General features: G+C 40.3%; 2 protein-coding genes across 6 annotated transcripts in view; one reads left to right on the top strand and one right to left on the bottom strand.

Moving 5' to 3' along the window:
* The window catches only part of LOC310765027 (doublesex- and mab-3-related transcription factor 2-like), a 221,407-nt gene that overhangs the window by 101,878 nt on the left and 95,387 nt on the right, over positions 1 to 24,142 (top strand). The gene's annotated exons all lie outside the window — the stretch shown is intronic.
* GLIS1 (GLIS family zinc finger 1) overlaps positions 1 to 24,142 on the bottom strand; it is a 190,722-nt gene that overhangs the window by 77,705 nt on the left and 88,875 nt on the right. For all 5 annotated transcript variants that reach the window (XM_083619438.1, XM_083619437.1, XM_083619439.1 and 2 more), the window contains one exon: positions 22,947 to 24,039. In XM_083619438.1, the coding sequence (XP_083475564.1) occupies positions 22,947 to 24,039 (1,093 nt within the window). The remainder of the gene's footprint in view (positions 1 to 22,946; positions 24,040 to 24,142) is intronic.

Raw genomic sequence — 24,142 nt, 5'->3', positions numbered from 1 at the left:
TATCTGACAAATACACTGTATGCAGCTTGGCACCCCTATTATCTGAATATATATTTGATACACTTTGACAGTGTAAGATTTGCTGCTGGTTACAATTTTGTAGATTCTGTCACAGTTCAAAGCCCCACACACTCTTCTATGAAGGAAGCACTGGGTATATAGGAATTCCCTATTGTGCATATGGAGAACATTTTCTGCCCTAGAAGCGAAGCCCTCTGTTTTAATACACACTGTCATAATTGTAATGCGCACGTTTTCATAATTAAGATATACTCTGAGATTAATTTTCTTTAGCTCACGTCACAATTAAGACAAAAGTCAAGTATGACAAATCCATTAAAATTTCACTTAGACGTTGAATATCACAGTCCTGAGCCAAATATGTGTTTGAATGCTTTACTCATTAATCAAATATCACAGTCAGCATAATCAATTTCACAAGAGTATGTTTTCATGAGTTTTGCAGTTTCAGATACTTTCTGGTAAAATACAGCACTTAAAACATCTAAGCTGAACTAACAGCACACTTACTCTTTATGTCACCTATTAAATTTTCTGAAAGGGATGCAACCTATTTCTCCTCAACCCATTTATCCTTTTGTAGTCTTATGAATGTGACTAGGCAAATCACATATAGGAGGCTGCCACTGAAACTTGTTTGACTTGAAACTTGTGCAGACATCCATCTTCTGAGGGGAATGGGTCACTTTGGGATTACACTATGCCAGTGTGCAATGGATTTCACTGGTTTCCAGTGTGCAATGGGTACAACTGAAGATATTCAAATCTTCTAAATTGATAATTATGCCAAGTCAGGAATTCTTCAGAAACAAAGTGCATCACCAGAATTCATGAAACTCTTAAGGTGTACCATGAGTATGTGTTCAAAACTACCATAGGTGCACTGGACCCAAAAGAGTTCGCACAGATGTTCCTGCAGTTATTAAACTGGGGCTCTCAGTAAAAGACCCAAGAAATAGTGGCACAGCCCTCACAGAATCTATATTGCTTTGAATGAATGGTGGACAAAAAATCAAATCAAATAAATACAGGAAAACTCATTGGCCAACCAGCAGCGGTTACCCAACAGCTGTTTTGCAGCTACATTGATTTCCAGTGTGCGATCAGGAGTCATTTTTCTTGTTCATCTCATCACACATTGAAACTGATCTGGCTGTGAGATTAAATATTCATATGACTATTTTTGTCATGTGACTATCTGCACTCTGTACTGGTTTTTAGCCATGCAAATGCTGTCAGAATGTGAATTCTTACTATGCTGTCAGTTCTCTGCCCCTCAGCACACATTCTTCTCAACCTCTTGTAACCCCAGTGTCAGGGAACTGCCATCGGAGCTAGAGGTGGAGGCAAGGCTCCACAGCGATGCTGGAGAAGGGCCAAGCAGGGAGAGAGGCAGCTCTCCGGCTGGGGAAGAAAATCAGCGTAACACCAGGGATAGAGGGGGGCCGATGGGGGAAGCGGAGAGGAGGCTCCAGGACTCCTCGCAGGAGACCAGCGAGGAGAGCACGGGTCCTCCGCTGCCCACACCCACCCTGCGCAGAAGACTTCCGTGCAGGGAGAGTAGGCGGCGACTTGGCGTCAAAGAACTTCTTTGCTGGAAGAGGTTCAAGAAACGCCCACTGACGGATTCTGCTAGCGACTGAACAGCCACGGAGAGAATGGCTGTCCAGACAGAAAAGGTTTAACCAGGCAACCTAGCCCAGAGCGGCGGTAACTTACGCACGAGCAACCCCTAAAACCATTACACCATTACACCCAGGCATTACAAATATCTAACTTGAGCACAAGAACAAGAACATGAGATTAAATGTATGCTCAAGTTGAACCTTGTTCAATTGACTTGACTGATCAACCAAACTACTTTTATTGGGAGAGAAACGCAAATTGCATGCCTTTCTTAGCAGACCTATTGTGCAACAAATGTGAAGTAAATGCATTACGGTCCAATTCAATAGGAGTAAAAATGTACTCCAGTTGAATATATGAGTTTTTGGACTGCTGCCTGGAACATCAGGTCTGGGATTTATTTAAAAGTTTTGTTATTTAATGAGTCAAACGAATATGCACTTCTAAACACAGACTACTGATGGCACGGGATGGTATAGAACAACTTGTTCTTTCCTGTTCCCAATCTCTTTTCATATTCGATATTGGCCCCTTTGTTCCAGGATAAAGAATTGGGTGGGGGAGGGCAGCTGTGTACATGGGTTAAAAGGAACTTAATGAATCCCAGAAAATAATAGTTTACTCAGTAAAAGCATTCCCCCATGGTTTTCCACATAAATTATGTGAACATATCATCAAAACATGATGATTTTTATTTTCATAAATAAGGCCATATGTCAGTTAAAACAGAAAATCTGCACTCAACTCTGATGTGGGTTACATAATACATTTTAATTGGCTGTTACTTTAATGTAAACAGCTTTACATAAAACCTGCACTAAAAGGAATCCCTTTTAAATTGTCAAATACTAGTCACTGACAAAAGTTGATGCTGTATGTAGCATTTGCACTGCATATAATAAGCCACAGGCGTCAGATTCTGCATAGGGGTCCACAAATATGATTGCTAGGTTGCCAATGGCAACCAGAAATTTAATCCTGATGAGCAGCAAGGAAAGGCTCCAGCATATTCCACCACAGGAATCACATATTATTATTTTTAATATAAAAAAGGGGGAGGCAAAAAGTACCTATTACAAAATGGCACCAGGCTTTGTCTTATGGAGATGCACTGCACCACTTTCATGTGTTGATATGCATGCACAATGCCTACTGCACTTTTCCTGCAAAATGTCCACAACAGGCAGAGGTTGAAAATAGACTTGCTTATTTATGCCACTGAATCAAGGGACTACAAAGGTAAACAACTGTTCACTGCTGAGCCTAGCCAGAATTTGCATAAAACTGTTCTTTTATAAACACATCATCTTGCTGACATTTTAGTTCATTACAACTCTTTTTATTATTGTTGTTTCAATGAGGTTACGGGATTGAGAGTTGAACACAGCCCAAGCAGAAAAAAACTATTTCAGGAGAACCATGATTTGGCCTCTAATACTCAATTTGCGCACACATTTGCCGAGGGATTCGTTTTTACAACCAGTTTACTGCTAGAACTACCACTAGATATATGCCTGCTACTGTAGGGTTTGTGCTTCCTCCCCAGTACATCTGTGTTAGATTTAAGCTGCACTCCTAAACACCTTTATATGGATGTGAGTCCCACTGAAATCAACCCAACTTTTGTCCATGTAACAAATTTAGTGCTGGGGTTTAAATACAGTTAGAAGCGACAGAAACAGTTTAGTATATCAGGGACCCAAGAGTGAAAAAAAAAATCTGGAAGATTCTGGTTACTTTTATTCTTCCAAAATATAAATAGCTGGTTACAGAGTGGCAGCCACCATACTCCTGCTGGGAGGGTGACGGCATTCTTCAGTATGAATATGTGTTAAATACAGTCCTTTTTCAGGCGGTACTTAAGGATCCTGAAAACAACTTTTTTTGTTGTTAAAAGGTGTGGCATTTACTGCAACAACTTAATGGTGAGTACCAGGACCTTTCTAGGGAAAAAAGCACTGGTTAAAAACCAATACAATTGCACACATGGGCATCTCAACAGTGGAGTAATTAGCACTTACGCTATAGAAACAGCGGAATGAAGAGTTTTTCGTTGTGTTTAAAGCTTGCAAATTCAGATTGCATTTTGTATGTGAAAAACTCAGAATGCTGCAGGCACTCAGTGATGTCCAACATCATACCAGCAAACACAATGGACCCACCATTTCCTCTCTTCCCCCAACCCCTCCCAATCTGCTCCAGAGGGACCCACACCTCTAGATTTGGAAGGAGCACTTGGAGTGGGAAAGGGAAGGAGAGTTGTGTGAGCAAAAGTATAGTGTGCAAGTGGGCAACCACAGCTGGATATCACCTGTATTTCTTGATTACATTCATATCTTTCCTTTTCTTCCTTTTCTCCTCATATGTCAAATCTGCATGGTAAAAATGGCAGCTCTCCCTGGACTCAAAATAATTTAAGGCGGTCTGGAGGGGGGGGTCGGAGCACCTGTCCCCTCCAATGCGCAAAGGTAATCCTTTAAAGGAATCCAAGGATTTGCCATGCTTTTGTCGAACCCTTTCGAGGGGTAGGGCCACGCAAGGGTCCCTGGAGCATTTGGGGTGCGCTTGAGTCTGATCCTGGTTCATTGCTCCCCCACGATGTTTGCTTGTACTGACGACATGGTGGGGCCCAGTCGTCAGTGCTCCCCTGCTGAGGTCAGGTGCAGATAGTCGGAACCAATGCCTAGACAAACTACCACCGAGCAGGCCAGAAAGCATGTTAATAAAGCGGTATAAAATAAAATAAAATAAAATAAAATAAAATAAAATAAAATAAAATAAAATAAAATAAAATAAAATAAAATAAAATAAAATAAAATAAAATAATAAAAAAAAGTTCGGGTTTGGATTGTAGGCCACAGCATTGTCCACTGGGCTGGCATCAGAGCTCGGGAGTCTGGATTCGGAGCAGCACTTGGCCTTCCCCATCATGTGCAGGTGTCTTGGCTGTCCAGACATGGAATGCTGTGGGCCGAATTGCTTCCAATGATACAAAAGCAGTTGAGTCTTATGGGGCCCCCTTCTGCTATTGTGCTCCAGCTGGGGGAGAATGATTTGCCTGCCACCGACTGCTGTGACTTGCGTAACGCAGTACGGAAGGACCTAGAGAAACTGGCTGCTATGTTGCCAGATGCAAAATAGCCAGATGCAGTCCGGCTGCCACCGAGCAGGCCAGGAAGCGCATTAACAAGGTGGCGGTAAAGAAGGTCCTCGCTTTAGGCGGTTCTGTGATCATGCACCCTGCTATTTCCTTCAAGGCTGTTGCCCACTTTAGGGCAGATGGGGTACATCTTTCCCCTGTAGGGAATGACACCTGGTTGGCTGCAGTCGCTTTGGGTTTGAAGGAAGGGTTGCATTTGTGAGTGGTTTGGCGGTGAGCTTCAGTGCTCAGTTGGCGGTTAGGCATTGGTCTGGAATTGGTTGCTGGAGGGGTATGGATTCGACCGTGCCTGCCCCCCAAAATACTGCTGCTGGTGGAGGGGTATGGATTCGGCTGTGCCTGCCCCTCCAAAATGCTGCTGCTGCTGCTGCTGAAGGGTTTTACCATTAAAGGAACCCAGGGGCTCCCCCATGCTTTTGTCCGAAACCCCCTGGCAAGGGGCTAGGGCCATGCAAGCCCCTGGGAGCATGCTGGGGAGAGGTGAGGCATGGTTCCCAGTCCCGTCTCTCTCCCTAGGTGACTTACCCTTCCTGACTTTGCGGGGGGTGCGAATGTCAGAGCTGTCCCCGTGCGGGGGCAGTTAGTGCTACCAATGCCTAAGCAACCACTCACATTGCTGTATTTGAATAAAGTTGTGGCCAAAATTATGCCAAAAAATTTAAACAAAAATTAAGTGTCAATTGTGTTTTCCTTTGGGGTGTACTGGGGACCTCGACACACAACATACCAGCAAACACAATGGACCCACCATTTCCTCTCTTCCCCCAACCCCTCCCAATCTGCTCCAGAGGGACCCACACCTCTAGATTTGGAAGGAGCACTTGGAGTGGGAAAGAGAAGGAGAGTTGTGTGAGCAAAAGTATAGTGTGCAAGTGGGCAACCACAGCTGGATATCACCTGTATTTCTTGATTACATTCATATCTTTCCTTTTCTTCCTTTTCTTTCCTTTTCTTCTTATAGTACCATGCACTATAATCTCTTCCTATGTCATGCACTATATTCTCCTCATATGTCAAATCTGCATGGTAAAAAAAGTCTCTTCATTTATTTGTTTTTAATGTGCGCAACTCCAAGGAACAAATAAATCCACATGTTCAGAAACTCTGCATTTGGGAACGGAAAGAATGTCTACTTCTAGGCACAAGAAGATCCAGTCTTCAATAGCCAATCCCTATGCTGCTATTTTAGCTGCAAAAATGCAAGTACAGGCTAGCAGCATACCAATTTGGACAAGAGATGTTATCTCTTAGAACTGGACCTAGGCCACTAACACAGTCCTAAGGAGCATTCTGCTGCAATTCCTTCCCTGTTACAAATTTTCATCCATCATTATGGCTTTCATAATGACAGCAGTGTAAATTAGCCTACCAAATCCACCTCCAATGTTCTGTGTTCATCTACCAAAACAAGCTTCAGTCTAAAATTAGGAGGCAACAATAAACACAGTTGCAAAGAAATCATTCTTCTCCTCTTGCCCTGATTTATTTGTGTTTCAATGAATACTGCCTAGAAGAGATTTTTTTTTGGGGGGGGGGGAATAATTCATACCACCAAAGCCACAAAGTTTCCTCCAAAAGCTAAATTAGATTTATACATAATCTTGGAATGACATAAACAAATCCATTTAAACTATTGTTGCTGTTCAAATGAGAGCAGGAAAAATTGCCTTGCAAATTAGAAGACTGTGAAATAGTGCAGTATTCCTATAAACCAATTAATGAATGATAACTGAAGTAGATGTTGATTGCAAAGGGGCTAAATGGGTACAAGTTGGTTACAAAAATATTGAGTCAACCTAAGTATGTGGAATAGTTAAATCAGAGGGTGTGTTGGCTAATAACTGGGAAATCATAACAAATGGCAGGCAGAAAAAAGATGTGTATTTGTTTTGTATAGTAATCATTAAAGTTAAATTTGTCTCTTTAAACTAGATTTAACATGACATCATGAACTGACAGTAAGACCTTTGAACCACATAAGAATGACAACCAGACTCCACTCCAAGGTGACAACTAAGGGACAAACCATAGAAAATGTAGGAGATCTGTGGTCAAGATCTCTTCCAGTGTTTTTTTCCAATTAGTAGTCCCACATGTGGCTGCTTTGAAGACTAGAGAAGTTGTGCTGGAGGAGAAGATCTGATGAGCAGCATAAAAGTAATCAACCCCCAATATGCTATTAGTTCTGTGGTAGAAAAACAAAGCTAAAAGAAATATCCAGGGGCAATTTCATACAGAAAAAATGGCAAAACACTAATGAGTTAAATCCACCACTTCCCTGGTGCCACTTCCATTGTCTTCAAAGTAGTGGCTAAAGACAGCTGGATATGGTATTTAGTAAAACACATATATTTGGCAGATCCATAATCATGGCTCTCCTGTATCACTGATATTGTATGGCTGCTGGGTAAAAAAAATAGAAGAGCATCTACCACAAAGGCTTTAATAAGGGCAAGCAAGGGTTGAGAATCCAGGAGAATAAGTCAAGGAAGAAAGTTAGGAAAGCAGCAGGTTGGGCAGAGAGGAGGCCAACATAGAAAGCAGAAACCCAGTCCAGCCTGAGCAGTAGCGAAATAAAATCTGTAATGGACACCTCTCTACTTGAACCAGAAATCCTGAGGGCCACCCAATGGTTATCTACGCCCTGCATCATTGAGAAACTCATCATTAGGAAAGCCTACCAGATAATAAGTATTACCTACCAGGTAATACTTCTGTGCCTCCACTAGGCAGTCCATTTGCTACACTGCTGCCTGTCTGCCTGTCAGCACTTGCACCAGAGTATGCAATGGTCATTCAGATTCCTACGACTAAAAATATGCAAGACCCAAAATCAGAGGTGGGGAAACCTTTTCAGCTGAAGGCCTGAATTCCCTTCTAGGCAACCTTCCAGGCATCCTAAAAAAATAAATGGCTTAGGAACCTTCTCACATATATACCAATGATGCTAACGTACAACCAGAAATTACACACATTTGTCAATGATGAGGCATATTTCAAAGCAGTGCTGTGTAGCAGTATGCATATGCATTACAGTGGTACCTTGGGTTACAGACGCTTCAGGTTACAGGTGCTTCAGGTTACAGACTCCGCTAACCCAGAAATAGTACCTCGGGTTAAGAACTTTGCTTCAGGATGAGAACAGAAATCGCGCAGCAGCGGTGCAGTGGCAGCGGTAGGCCCCATTAGCTAAAGTGGTGCTTCAGGTTAAGAACAGTTTCAGGTTAAGAACGGACATTCAGAACAAATTAAGTTCTTAACCCAAGGATGCAAACGGGATCCGTTCCACAGCCCCGTTCGCATCTAGAAGCAAACGCAACCCATGTCCGCGTGTCTGCGCATGCGCGGGTCACGTTTTAGTGCTTCTGCGCATGACATCATTTTGAGCGTCTGCACATGCGCAAGCGGTGAAACCCGGAAGTAACACACTCCATTACTTCCGGGTTGCCACGGAGCGCAACTCGAACGCGCTCAACTCGAAGCGCATTCAACCCGAGATATGACAGTATACATATAGGTAAAAGGTAAAGCATTATACATATAAGGGGTAGAGAACTAAGAGAAGAGGCTATGAGGAACATGGGGATATAGAGGTAAATAAAATGTGAGGTGTTTTTGTAAACATATAGGTGAATAATGGACATGAACTTCTAGATATCAGAGTATATAGCACATACATATATACAGTGTTATTTGTAAGACAATGCTACCAATAGTCTTCTTTATTTACAAAACAATTTAAATGAGCTAGATTTAGGCTCTCATTGAAGTCTCCATTATTATTTACAACTGCATTTTTCATATAATGGATTAAGTGCTTTATAACAGAGATATCCACAACAATCCAGTACATTGGGCTGGGAGATAAACCAAGTCAACCTAATGAGATTTGTGACCATACAGATTTGAACTTGGTCCTCACCCCACCCCAAACACACACACACATCAGCATAATTCCCACATATTGCAGACAATGTGTGCATACTGTTTTAAAATAATTTTGTACACAGTCAACATCTTTTGGATCAAATGTAAGAGAAGAGGTATGAATAACAGTGCAGTATTGTGAAAATTTCAACCCCTCCCCAACAGCACTCTTGGCAATTTCACAAGCATAGCAATGATTCAGCTGGCAGATCTCAGTGGATTATTGTGGCCAATTTGGAAAAACACTCCTAACAAGTCCTTCTTTCCAGAAACCAATATAAATTTGGAAGGGGATTATTAAACCGAAGGAAAGTACAACACAAGACTTGAACAGCAGTTCTGGAAGAACTGTTTGAATTAAGTTATTAGTGTTAGTTTATAAGTCTTAATAATACAGATAAAAAAGCATTACCCTGACAAAGGATATTGGCAATTATACTTCAATTTAAAACAACATTTTATTTCATAGATGTAAGAAATGTTCACATGGGTACGCTAGTACAATATGTGAACATATAACTTATGCATGTTTATGGCACCATATATTGTTGTTGGCGTCCATCTGTCTCGTGAGACAATGGAGCGCGCCTCAAGAAATGAAGTCCAACTTCTGCATTAGCAGCAGCAAAGTGACCTCCCTGGGCGCAAGACTGGGCAGTGTGTATGGAGGTCCTGGGCTGCCCAGATGACAAGAGCCCCCTCCCGGCCTTGCTGATGTGGCCCAAAGGAAAGCAGAGCAATATGCTTGACACCAGCTTTGTTGCGGGATTTGCTGGAAGGAGGTGTACAAGGTGCCAACCATCTTAGGAACTCCACTCTGGATTTGTGTAGGGTTTACTCCTTAGCTTTTTCTTTTCCCAAGAATATCCCACAAGGCAGCAGAGGTTTAGGATAAGAGTTTTCCTTCTCCTAGATGGGCTATGTTCCCAGGTTGTTGCGCCCAGACTGCACTGTATATACAATGCCTTTTTCTATATACTGTAATGGAATAATCAATGGGCTGGTGGACAAACAGTCTACTAGTGCAACCTGCTAAATTGCTCCCACAGTCTTAACATTATTTCCTATGAATGAAAAATACCTTTTGTAACATTCACTTCACATGGTTCACAGCACTGAAAATGTGTTCTTGGTCCTGACTCAAAATTAATACCTAGCATTTACCCAATACTCCAAATAAACACCACTTTAGATTTTGTGGTGACTTACAGCTTCATATCTTCATGGTGCCTTTATTGTGACCATGAGAGGTTTCAGCTGCATTTCCATTGTCTACATCCAGGTCATGTTTTTGAGGGAAGTATCACAATATCTGGTAACAAGGTTACATTTTAAAGCAACTTAAAAGTGAGTGCTGCCTGTGTCCAAGTTGAAAAATGCTTATAAAAAATAATCAGAACCAGACTGAGGCCATGAATACAACTATTGTAGGCTCCCAATAGTCATGAAAATCAGAAATCAGGATTAAAGTCACTTTCACAATCAAAATTAAAATTGGTTTGCAATGGTCCAAAAAATTATAATTTGCAGTTTTGTTGTTTACCAGTCAGTACATTTAAGCCAATGCTCCAGTCTTTATTTTCATTTTCTCCCTATATTATGGTACAATTGATGGCAAGGAAAAACAGCATTAAAACAATTACAATGTTGTCAGTACAATATCTCAATCCAAACCACACAATATAAGCTACAGATTTAACTGTCTATTTTGTCTAAGGTGGCAGAGCTGCACATTAGTTTCGTGTACTCCAGATAATTTCTGGGCATAACACCATGGATTTAAAGTAAGAGTGAGCCAGTTTTTTAAAAAGAAAAAAATGTGGTTTTGTTTATGTTACAATGGATGCTTTCACAAATTGTCCTTGGAAAAACGAACTTTAAAACCCAAGAGTAGGTTGCTTAAATATAAACTTAAATAAACTCCATTTGGTAATGAAGCAAAGTACACACTAAGGCAAACTATAAGGGACAACAATAGGGATTTATATAAGTGGTTTTCACATGCCATGAAACCAATTGTGGCTGGTGGGAAAGTTCATACTGTGCTGAAGTGGCAAATGCCAAAATTAGTTGATGTTGCACTGTTGAAGGCTTTTGCATAGCAGTGATAGATGATAGAGACGTCACAAGCATTTAAAGCGGGGTTGCATGCTTACAAACTGGTAAGTTGATGAGGCCCTGGGAGGAGGGTTTGACAGAGGTGATAGAGTCAAGCACCCCATGGCTGCCTTTTGCAAGCACTCAAACGAGTTGAGGGACCCTCCAGATCAGATTTTGGGAGAGCAAGCAGAGAGGAGAGGAAGGGCAAGTTCTACTGCACAAGTAGAACATCATTTGTGCAGCATGGGATACAACCTGATGTACGAATGTACACATAAATTATTACATAAAAAGCTTAACACTTTCTGGATTGATCCCAAGAGAAAAGGTAGATACTCAAACCCTTACCCATTCTCCAGTTGCTACCGTGTCACAGAAGTCTCACATCACCTACTGCACTGGCCAGATAGTATTAAAATGACCTTGAGTCAGCCATGATAGAAATTAGAGGACAATGTACAAGAGCAGGTAATCTAGGGTGACATTATAGAACCTGAGGCGGTGGTTCTAGTTAAATGACAGAAAACGGGGTACTTCTCCAAATCAGGATGCATTGACATTACTGCCTTAGAATGCAATTAAGTAGGAGCGTTTCATAGAATGCAATTAAGCAGGAGTGTTTCAAAGTTCTTTCCTCCCTAGCTTCAATTTGTTTCTGTTTGCTTACATACCAGGGGGCACTGATAGGCCAGGGATGTCTTTACCCTATGCAAACGTGTTCACACCTTGCCAATCATTGTAAAGCTGGTTTGAGAAACAACACATCTTCTAACAAAACACAAGATACACATGCACTTTGGATAATGTTGTGTAACTAGAAGTTAAAATCCCAGCGCTGGAAATGCAATGAGTGCATAGTAAGTGGAGTGGAGACACAGTGTGAATTTAAGTTATATGGAAGTATTTTTCATGAGACATGAGAAGAGGAATGGACTGGAGACACAGTGGCCATTGAGTGTGCTCAGCAACTCAAGACCAGTTGTGACATACAGCAGAAGACAAGATAGAGGCAAACTTGTTTTAGGCTGCTTAATTTTAGCCACCCAAAATGCTTTATGTAGAGTCTATGAGGACAAGGCCCAGAAAAGATCTACCTCCTTGTCCACTATTACTAGGTCTCAGTATCCTGAACTATATTTGATATTGTTCTTTCCAAACCATGCTTCTCTACTACAGGAATGGAGGTGGGGCCAACAAGCGTGGTCCCACCCTGTCACGCAATTCCAGTTGTGTGTGCCGTGAACGCTAACATAGGGCTCCTGTTATAGAAACTGACACATGCATAACAATGGAAATACCTTTAAAACTGTATCAAAACTGCACACAAAAATAGGAAGCAATAAATTATAAAAATGTAAATTCCATCAAGTACATGATGCGGTTTGAATTACCTATAGTACACATTGTATTCACAACAAAATATTTGGATGACATTATCCTGGAGGTGTTAATTTATTTATCCCTCAAATTCTCTAGATTTAAAAAAAAATAATACACTACTCTGCTAGAGGAATTACAATGAATTTATATTTTTGCCCTTTCCCTCTCTGGTGCAGTTCTTCTGGAAATAACCCTCCTTTGAGCAAATTAACCCAAGGGCAATCCTCTGACCTTCCCTTGGATATTATTCCTCTGGAGGTGTTACATTCCTATCTTCCTTGAAATCTATGAAATCCATGTAAAACTTTCTTTCTGTCTGATTCTACTTATCTAGGTCAGCAATATCTAGTTTTTTTTCAAATCCAATTATAGGTAACTCAGACTGAAACTAGATGTTATGGAATGTTACGGAGATCATGTGGTTACCGCTGAAAACAGAAGTCACACATCTTCTCTCCACAAGCAACATCTTGTGAACTATATCATCATCAATCAGATTTCTTACATACCCTTCACCAAAAGATGACATCATCACATACTAGACATTTTCCTGTTTTGTAAACAGCAGCCAATGAAATGAAGGAGGGTCAAGAGAAGGAGGAAATGTGCAGCTGCTGCTTTTTATAGCCTCAGGCTGCAGATAAACAACCATTTAACCTGGAGAACTTCCAGTGACTAACCCAAAATGTGTGGCTTCTTGATTTTAATTATAAAAACTAACCTAAAATGAAGAAGTTCCATTAATACTAGTGTGAATAATTTGAAGCAAGTGGTTTGAGAATTGTTTCCAGTAATGATGGACCTTCCATAAAAAATATTTAATAGCACAGGAGGCCTCACAACAAAGTTTATTTTTGATCCACTTCAATTTTGGCTTTGCTCTTTTTCATCCTGTTAACTCTTACTTATCGCTTCCTGAACCCTTCTAAGCAAATATTCCCTTTTCTTTCTCATCTCCCTTAGTGCTTTCTTTGGGCAAGCTGGACACAATTCACTCTTTTAATCTTCTTTTAAAAGCCAGTGTTCCATGTTTTCAAACAATTCTTTAATTTCCTATCCTCTTAGTGAGTGCCAAAGACACTAAAATGAGAGATGGAGACTTGCCACAACAAAATGGAACTCCTATAGTTCCGGACATGAAAGTCAGCTGGCTGTTCTTCTAATATGGGGATAAGCTCTCTAGAACATTTTAACTAATTAACTCTAATCCACCAGTTATGTGCGTGTGTTTTTTTAAAGCAACAACTCAACAACATTACTAATATAGATTGCTCTTGTAAGATTAGAAATGTGAATCATAACATGAACATATTATAGTCATTGTTTATATGCAAAGCACAGATCCCATATGTTATATAAAAATGCAGTCAATTGTTTAGAGTATCATAGAATTGTAGTGTTGGAAGGAACCCCAAAGGTCATCTGTCCAGCTCCTTGCAATGCAGGAATCACAACTAAAGCATCCATGACAGATGGCTCAATGGACTAAAGAAGCACAAGTAGTCACTTGCAGTGTTTCAGCCTAGACATGATCCTGCTTGCTAACAACTTGGAAGTAAAACTTTTAGCTTTGTCCTATTTGCAAATACAAATAACATCCAAGGGAAATAATACAAAGTATTATTGGAACACTTGTAACAACTTCCAAGTGATATGATGGGAGCAAGCAGGGAAGGAACTTGCTCTTTCCCCACTACGGGGGGCAAAATCAACCGTGGAAAACAGAGTTTGGTCACACACAAATTAGCATTAGACCCCTAATGACTTGGGCTTGGATTAAGGCCTAGCAATGGCACAGGCAAACAAGTTTTTATCTCAAGACGTTGGCTTTCTTAAAAGAAAAATTGAAGTCTTGTTCAAATGAAGAGAACAAAACGGAACACAAACTTTGGCAAAAGAGCAAGCAAACAATAAGGGATGCTAAAAAAGAATTGAGAAGCACATTGCTAAAAGTGTACAGATGAACAACAAGAAGTTTTTTAATATATTAGTAGCAGGAGACCCTTAGATGGCAAGGGAGTCGAAGGTGTGCTAAGGAAGATAAGGAGACTGCTGAGAAGCTCAATTAATTATTTGTATCTGTCTTCACAATGGAAGATATAGGGCAAGTTCCAGTGCCTGAACTAACTTTGGTAGGAAGGGAGTCTGAGGAACTGAAGTACATAGCAGGGAGGAGAGATTAAGAGCTAGGCCAAACAGACAAAATAAAAACTGGCAGATCACTGGGCCTCAATGGCATCTACTGGAGAGTACTCAAATAACTCAAATGTGAAATTGCTGGTCTTCTAACAAAAAGAGTAATTTGTCCCTAAGATCAGCCTCCATACATAAAGATTGGAAGATGGTCAGTGTAACACCATACAGGATGAGGGTGATCCTGGAAATTACTGGCTGGTTAGCTTAATGTTGGTTTTGGGGAAACTGGTAGAAAGTATTGTTAAAGATAAACTAACCAAGCACACAGAACAATAAGGGCTGAAGCAAAGCCAGCATGGCTTCTGCAAGGGCAAGTCCCTTACAAACCTTTGAGTGTGTCAACAAGCATGTAGGTAGAGGTGATCCAGTTAACATAGCATATTTGGACTTTCAAAAAGGTTTTGGCAAGGTATACAGCAAAAGACTCATGGGTAAGCTTAGCCATCATAACAATGCAAGAACAGTCTGTTGGATCAGGTCAATGATCTCACTAGTTTAGTATCCTGTTCTCACAGTGGCCACCCAGATACCTGTGCCAAACCTGCAAACAGGACCCCACCACAAGAGCCCTCTCCTTGCCTGGGGTCGCCAGCAATTAGTATTCAGAAGCATTATGACCTCTGACTGTGAAGACAGAGCAGAGCTATTAAGGCTAGTAGCCATTGATAATCTCAATGAATTTGTTTACTCTTCTTTTAAAGCCAGCCAGGCTGCTGGTTACCATTGCTTTAAGTAAGAGCAAGTTTCATAGTTTATGTACTGTGCAAATAAGTACTTTCTTTTATTTGTCCTGATTCTTCCAACATTCAACTTCACTGGATGCCTATGCGTTCTAGGGTTATGAGAGGGGCAAAATAAATTCTCTAACCTTTGTCTCTGTGCTATGCATAATTTTATAAACTTCTATTATGTCACTTCTCACTCACTATTTCTCTAAACTAAAAAGTCCCAAATGCTGCGACTTTTCCCCATAGGGGTGTTACTCCATCCCTATGATCAAGGCTCTTCTTAAGTTCTGAGCAGCAGGTCCTCCAGCCATTCTTCTTAAGTCCCCCCCCCCCTTTGAGCAGGCACCTTGGTGGCAATGCTTACTTTTCTGGGCTGTCTGGCCAAGTCCCCCTCTCAACATGTCTCAAACAATTCTGTGTGGAAAGGCCCCTGACTGAGAGAGCAGGCAAAGAAGAAGCCAGCCCAAGCCATCCTTTCCAACATGCATCATGTGTACATGCATGTTGCTCTGCTCACATGATGCATGCTGACACTAATACATTGCAATATTTGAGTGAGCAGCAGGCAGGTACCAAGAAAAGCAGTGAGCAAGCAGCAGTAACTTGCTAAGAGAACAGAGGTGTGTGTGCCATGTGGTCTGCTCTGCATACCCAAAGCTAGTCTGCTGCCTTAGGTGAAGTAGAGTACACCATCCTATCACCAATGCTGAAGGAAAAAACCACTGCCGGTCCAGTTGGCTTTTAATGTGTGACAGCAAAATGTCTTGAGATAGTGTTGGGGGTCCTGGATATGGTGGGCTTCAATCATTGCTGGCCTCTCTCTGTGAATGAGGATGAAAATGACTTACCTTCCCCTCACTTCAGTTACAATATTGGAATTCTGTTCTCAAGACAACGCACAAGTCTAATTTTTTTACTGTGTCAGCTTGCCCTCCGAAGGATGTTCAAAACCATTTCTGATCAGATAACATTAATTTCCACAGTGTAAAGGAATAATTTTAACTTGTTTAACCTGCACACAGAGGTTAACGGAGTAAGAGATTAGAAACACTTGGATGAAACTCCATGCATCAGGACTGTTTTGTTAGAGGCTTCCTGCCAGACCATAAAAGAGTTTGATCAACTCCCCATTTTATCGTTCACTCATGTACTGCAAAGGTACCAACACAATTCATAGAAGTAATCACTTGCAGACTTAGTAGGCACTCTCAGCTGACACAAATGAAAGATTTATTGTTGGGATGATGAAACAAAGAGCAAGTTGTGCAAACTTTACCGAGTTGGATTATGAGAACATGCTTTTTCCATTTCCCATTTTTAAATGCCTTGGGTGCAATATCAAAACAAAGGCCAATATAAGTTATTCAGCAAAGCAAGTTGCATGGTATCAGGACACAGGAACTTCTTTGTGGACATACTATCTCTACACATAGGAAGAATAAAACAACACAGAGAGTCTGGACCACTTTGCTGAGTAAGTCTAATAATTCAAGCTTGCAGTACAGTTCTTTACAGAAAGTAGTACCACAAAAAGTATATGATTACTATTATTTATAATTTCTTTTAATTGTTTGATTTTTTAAAAGAATAACTTATTTTTTTCAATAAGCTACTTCATGTTGATCAAGTCAAGATACAATTCACAAAAACAAATCTCTATAGAATCATACATGTACACAATCCAATATTCAATAAACAGATGTTAAACAGCCTAGGGAACAAGAGAGATGCTTGTGGGATTTTGCAGCATCAGTGCCACAGAGTTAAGCTGTAGTCTTCCACCACTACTACTTGGATCAGCCCTGCAGGTTAGGAATGGAACAAGCAAAACACCCATGCCAAAAAGCTTATACAGAATGATACCATGATCAATAGTATCAACCACCCCAAAGAGATCTAGAAGAAGCAGGGTTCCCTCTTAGCCTTTCCCAGTACACATTATTCATTAGGGCAGGTGTCAGAAATCTTTGGCCCTCCCAATGTTGCTGAACTACAGCTCCCATAAGCCCCAGCAAGCATGGCCTATGGCCAGGGATGTTGTGAGTTGTAGTTAAGCAACATCTGGAAGTTTCCCACACCTGCATTAAGCTGACTAAGAAAGTTTCTGAAACCAAACTGAAATAAATCCAAGCAGTGTCCTCAGAGAGCTTCTAGAAATGTCCTGCAACTACCTCCTTAACAACAATTAGGACTAACCTCTTTAAAGAGGGCTGGAATCACCCCCCCTTGGACTTAGTCAGCCAACCCCTTAATGCTAGAAGTAAAAAGCCTGAGAGGGCAAGGATAGAGTTGAAAAGGGGGCCAAAATCCTTCAAGCATCTTGTCACCATTCTCAGGTTGCAACAAATGAAGCCCATCCCACAAAAGAAGACTATATGGTGCTCCAGACTCCTCACTGGACTATCTTGTGCCAACTGTGGCATCCACATAGAAAAGGATATGCTTAGCATTCTTTTTGATGTCCACAGCAAACATGTTACAGCAGTCTCCCAAAGTTTCCTTTACATCAGTATGGGGGCATAGTTGCAATGGACCATAAACAACAAAGGATACAGCAGTGGCAAAAGAGTATGCCTCTTTGCCATTATCACCACCACAGAATAGATTCAGCAGTAAGTTCTAGCCTGTGTTTGGTAGCATTTACATCAAGTCTTTTGCCACTTATGATCTAATCTATCAAACTCTTTCATCCCTCAATTCTGGGCAGAGGAGTTGCAATGCAGACTTTGCAAACTAAAAGAGAACACCTAGGAGCCGTAATGTCAACCATTAAACTAATCTCTGCGTTCCATAGGTCAACCAGGGCATCAACAAGCCATGAATTAGAAACATGTTGAAGGCCATCAATTCTGTGGGGAAGACCCATGCCAACATTCCCTGCCAAATGGTTCAAGTGCAGAGCCCACTTTTTCAAAACCAGCTCCTACTCAACTAGGCAAATACTGAAAGAACCCCAGTGAAGCAAGGTGTCTTGCCTTCATTTAGGTAAAGGAAAACGAGCATAAAGCAGTATAGGTGAATACTACGTACACTATATTTCATGACACATTGTTGTTAATAATGTAATGGTCACTGCCTGTGCTTTCCACATTTTATTTCCCTCTAATGTCACCATATGGGATGCGGGTGGCGCTGTGGGTAAAACCTCAGCGCCTAGGACTTGCCAATCGCATGGTCGGCGGTTCGAATCCCCGCGGCGGGGTGAGCTCCTGTCGTTCGGTCCCAGCTCCTGCCCACCTAGCAGTTCGAAAGCACCCTTAAGTGCAAGTAGATAAATAGGTACCGCTTTATAGCGGGAAGGTAAACGGCGTTTCCGTGTGCTGCGCTGGTGCAGGCTCGCCAGAGCAGCTTCGTCACGCTGGCCCCGTGACCCGGAAGTGTCTTCGGACAGCGCCGGCCCCCGGCCTCTTAAGCGAGATGGGCGCGCAACCCCAGAGTCGGACACGACTTGCCCGTGCGGGCAGGGGTACCTTTACCCTTACCTTTTTAATGTCACCATTTACAATTGCATGAACACCACCACCACTACCACACCAGAACAACATGCATGTATGCATATATCAGCATCTCTAGATAACTCTTCATGCACCTGATGAAGGGAACCCTGGTTCACAAAACCTTATGCCATATATTTTTAGTTTTTAAGGATTCACAAGGCACTTTTGTTATTTTTGTGGCAATAGAATAACACAGCTACCACTCTGGGAATTTATATATTCATGAATCAGCTGTCATCCTTGTGAAATTTTTTAAACATAGATACTCAGGTTTAAAATAAGAAAATTCTGCAACTTAAACATATTCTTCAACACTTCATTTAGCTTACTAGAAGTTGTCTTTTATTAATAATATAATAATATAATATAATATAATATAATATAATATAATAATATAATATAATATAATATAATATAATATAATATAATATAATATAATATAATATAATATAATATAATATAATATAATATAATATAAAATATACCTCACTAGCCCCACCCCAACACCTCTTCTGGTGGAAATAACATATTTACATTTGCAAACAGGGACTTAAAGATTATTGTACAAGATTGGGATCACTATTAATTGTTAATCAAAATGGTGGTGAAAGTAAAAGATGATATGATAAATCTTGGGCGGGGAGGCTTTAAACTGAAAACATTTAAGTTGGATAATTTTTTGCTCTCAGACAATCAAAATTCCAATTGTCTGGGACACCAAATCTACAAAAGCTTGAAATTAATCTTCAAAAGTTCAAGTCTTAGAGGCATTGCATCATTATTTTTGTTGGATATATTTCTGATCATAATGCAGATGAGCACCAAATTTAATAAAACTAAAATAACACAAGTTAAGTATGAAACATAACAGGATATTGCAAGGAGATTAGGTAGTTTCCTTCAGACTACTTACACAGCCCAAAGAATAAAAAGAGAAGAAGACCAGGAGAAAGCACATACCCAAATGAAGGACACAATGCAGAAAAGGAATCAATGAATTAGAATATTCCAGCAGATAATACAAAAGGACTCATAAAGATTTTGGCACCAAATGCAAAAATGAACCTGCCCCCACCCAAAAAATATATATCAGTAATTCCTTTACAGAAGATAGAACTTTACTTTTCCTCTGTCTGCTGCTGAGAAAAGAGCACACAGGCTAAATTTAAACCAGCTGTAATGATGAGTGTTACAGTTGGACTGAAAGAAAGCTTACCTCATGAAAGTATTGTGGAAACTGCTGTTGGAAAGATAATAAAAGGATTAACTGCCATTTTAGTGGACCATTTACTTTTCAATCAAAATGTCTCATGTATTTCCTGTTCTCAAGTAGCCTGAATTCCAAAATTCCTTTGTCTATTACAGTACATAGTAGCAAAGCCTGTCATAAGAAATTAATAATTTTACATGGACAGGAGCTTTTATGCATATAGACAGGGAGCTACTTGTTGCCAGCCTCCTGTGAACACGTTCAGTGCATATTTAGCCAACAAATTTTGCTGAACAGACTGGAAAGATACCCATAATCAAAAAAAAAAAGTGCTTTGGAAGGACATCAAGAGAAAAAGGAATCACTTACGGGGTGGGGGGTGTTAGGGAGAAGTACAGGGCCACGGCAACTACCCAACAATGATCGCTGGTTGTTGTTACTGATCTTGGCTTTAGAAACAATCTGCTAATTGTTTCTAAATTTACACAGGGCATCAATGTGCACAAAATAATTCATACTTCGAACTCATCGTTATTAACTTTTTCCAAAGATAACACATTTTTTACAGTAATATTGCAGCAAAAAGCACAAATGCATATAGTCCTAGTGCAGCAATGATTTTGAAGATATGTTTCCTTAAGATCTTAACCTTCTAACATTTTAAAACCAACGCTGGCGAGAAATATACATTTTAACAGTCCCTTCAGAGTCATAATCCTAAAGATGCATTTTTTACTTCAAATATTTAACTCTCTTTTCCTTTACTCATAGTTGCTAAACAGTTATTAACAGTCTCCCCAGGCATCACAACTGGTTTTGTTATGCTAGGTTCTTTCATTCTGACTGGGTCACAAAAGCACATTTGAAATATTGCTCTGTCACCAGTACTGAAAGTCTTCTGTTATACATGAAAAATAGATTAATTATTTAAAGCGTATGCAACTATTTCATGGCCTATTTGCAACTCAATATTCTTCCAGTGTTGCTCATTATTTAATACAGATTAACACAGCAACATAAAGACAGGAATCTCACAGTTTTCCTTACCCTGAATTACAACAGCTGGTTTGTGTGAAATGCTAACTGGGAAGGTAACATTAGAAAACTGCTATACTCCGTAAAATAGCTGTCAAACACACACTTCAAAGAAAATATGGAGAGGGTATTTCTTGCTGTCGAGTAAATCTAGATTTCTACACCACATCTTTCATCACTATAAAAAAAGCAACTAACCAAGCTTTTCTAATTTTAAAACAAACTTTTATAAAAGAGACAAAGAGAAAAGTGAAGCCAGTACATTGGTTTTAACCACCTTTTTAAAAACAACTTACAAAATTATATAGCCAACTCTGCTGAGTAATCCAGATATTTTCATAGTTTCAAATTTCTAACTCCAACGCAGCACAATGTGTCTTTAGAAGATGCAAACTGGAGGTTTAAAATTCTACATGATGCTTCCCTCTATTACTACATAAATTATCTGTCCTAATTGGCATGTTAACTAGTGATGGTTTTTTCAATAAACTAACTTTCGGGTAAATCTTATTTGTTCACAATTAGTATCTAGAAAACAATGTGCTTTTTTAGGAAAGCTGTGAATACTATTTAATTGTTTTTAGATGTCTGGTCATGAATACACAGAGACACCATTATTTACCATTTTTAGCTTAATGGAAATATTTAAAGGGTGCCATAATATATATATAATATAGTTTCAGATAAGGAGGATAAGAAGTACTACAAAGCAGATTCTTTGTTGTCTTGATATTTCAAAATATTAAATAATAAATTGAACAGAGTGATGTATGAGGAATGTATCACCATCATAAGGAAGTATAACTAGACCTATGTTATTATTCCTTACCCTATGACAGTGCTTGGTAATAGCTCCAATATTCCCCAATGCTTGCTCTAAAGTCTTCTTGCTCTTTTTTAATGTAAAAGGACATCTTAGTTTAAAGGGAATGCTTGCCATTCCAGAATATCAAAGCCATAGTATGTAGCGAGTGTTCATTTTTTCAGAGCACATCTCCACTGTACTCCACTGAAACCTCTCCCCCACCCCACCCCCTGCACCAAATCTCCAAAGTGCTTCTACTTGCTGATGTTTTGATGAGGCAACCCAATCTGCTGGTGTGGTTATTCCTTTGTAAGCAATACATTTGGGGTTGCAAACAAAAGTTTCATATTTCACTGCTGGGTTTGGAAGTTCTGACCAATCTTTCCTTGTTGTTATCTATTCTATTCAGGGTTTCATATTATTGCTGCTTTCAGCATGTGGAAAGCCAACTGCAAGTCATTAGCTTTTATTTTAATTGCCCACATTATTGCGATAACACAGGCAGAAACAACACTGTTCCAAGATGCTCTCTTTGGAATTATAATGTGGCTTAGATCTGCCTGATCAGAAGAAAGCAGCTTTATTTCAAAACTCTTCTTTTGAAAGTTAAATGAAAGCCATCCTAAAAGTTTTATGACATGCTCAACTGCAATTGTTAATAATAATAATAATTACTACTACCACTACTAGGATTCCCTTTTTTCTGCCATTTATAATTATAAAGGCTTCTGCTCAGTTGGAATACTGTTCAAAAGGCAGAAGGAAAATAATTTTCATTAAATGTACTTCATGTTTGATTTCAATGTCACCAGAGGCACAATGACCCTTCCTTCATGTCAAATTGCTGCAGGCTGCTTTGATCATCATATTAATGTTCCAATGGCCATTTTAAAAATAAACAACTCTATTAGGAGTCAAGCTTTTGCAGAGGGCAACAAAATATTATTCTTTGACATTACAACATTTATATCTCAGACACTCCCGCCCCCCAATATGTATATATTCTGTGCCCCTCACAACACCCAAAATCATCTTGGAAGCATTACAGACCAAACTGCCAGAAAACATTACTGTGCTGGAATGATATTGCGAAGGAAGGAAGAGTGCAAAGAACTCAGAGTGTATGTTTTTAGTCAAATCCTGCTTGGAAATAAGTTACAGGAAAAGCACCCTGATAATGCTGGAAGAGGATTTTTAAGAGGAGGAAGAAGTCCAGAGACATTAGCATGTTTCTAGCCAAATAAATATATTCCAGACTTACCATGCACTTGTTTGGTTTTTCACCGGAATGAACCCTCATGTGAATCAGCAGTTTATAACGCGCATTGAAAGGTTTATACCGACGGACACAGCCTGTCCAGAAGCAAGTAAAGTCCTCTCCTTTCCTTTGATCAATGTGTGTTTTTTCTATGTGCCGGACCAGTTCATCTTGTTGATCATAGGCAGCACTACAGTCAATCCACCGACAGGCCTGCTTGCCATTGCTGGTCTCCTGCTCATCGCATTCGTTTGTCTTTGGAGACATGGAAGCATGTAAATGAGACAGCGTCCCTTGAGTTTGGCTTCGCTGCTGGTGCAAATGATAAGGTGGCGGCAGCTCTTGGTTATGCTGAAAAAGATCTGAAGTGGAGGAATATTCATCAAGTGGTTCTTGTTTTAAAAAATTCAACTTCTGACTGCTATGTGAAGTGTCTTGATGAGGAACACTAGCACTGTTCATTATAAGACAGAGGCTTGCATTTTCTCCGGTTTGCTGCATTTGCGAATGATCACAGTCACCTCGGACAATTTCAGTGGAAACTGGTACAAGGCATACCGAAGGGGAAGGAAGATGACAATGGTTCCCAGGTTGGGAACAAGACTGGGGACGAGAGGCTTTCTGTGTACTGTGGAGAGCGATCTCTCCAGGAGAAGGGGAAACTCCAGCTGAATTAGTCCGCAGTCCATTCACGCAGGTAACCAGTGACGTTTGTGATGTGCGGATGATAGTTGTAATATCTATCCCATCAGCGGAAGACGGCAACATGGAGATGCATCTCTTCTTCAGGTTGCTTGCCTGGTGCCTGCTTGGATGCTGAGGGCTGCTGAGTGACAATGAGCCCAGGGAGGAGCTATGTTCATTATTAAACAAGTATGATGAAAGTGAATTTGTAAGGCCATTGTTCATTAGGTCTATTTCAGGATGAAAGCTGCCTGAGCTTCTCAGTTCCATTCCTTCGGTAATCCCTCTATGTGTGGAAACCTCAGAAAGGCCCTTGTAATCGCTCCGGCACTCCTGTTTTATATGCTGAGTAGTGTGGCTTCCATTCATGCACAGAGTGGTAGAGTCTGCTGATTCTTGAAATGCGGGAGGCCTGAAACACAGTTTCATTTATCATCACTACGTGGCAGAGAATTGTAGCATTTCATTCAAGATGCAATGTTTATTAAACTCCTTAGCAAGGGACAACAGAGTTC

Source organism: Podarcis filfolensis, assembly GCF_964270895.1.
Source record: "Podarcis filfolensis genome assembly, chromosome: 6".
In the NCBI taxonomy this organism is placed as follows: Eukaryota; Metazoa; Chordata; class Lepidosauria; order Squamata; family Lacertidae; genus Podarcis; species Podarcis filfolensis.
The sequence above is the reverse complement of the archived record's forward strand: the minus strand, read 5'-3'. Positions and strand labels throughout refer to the sequence as shown.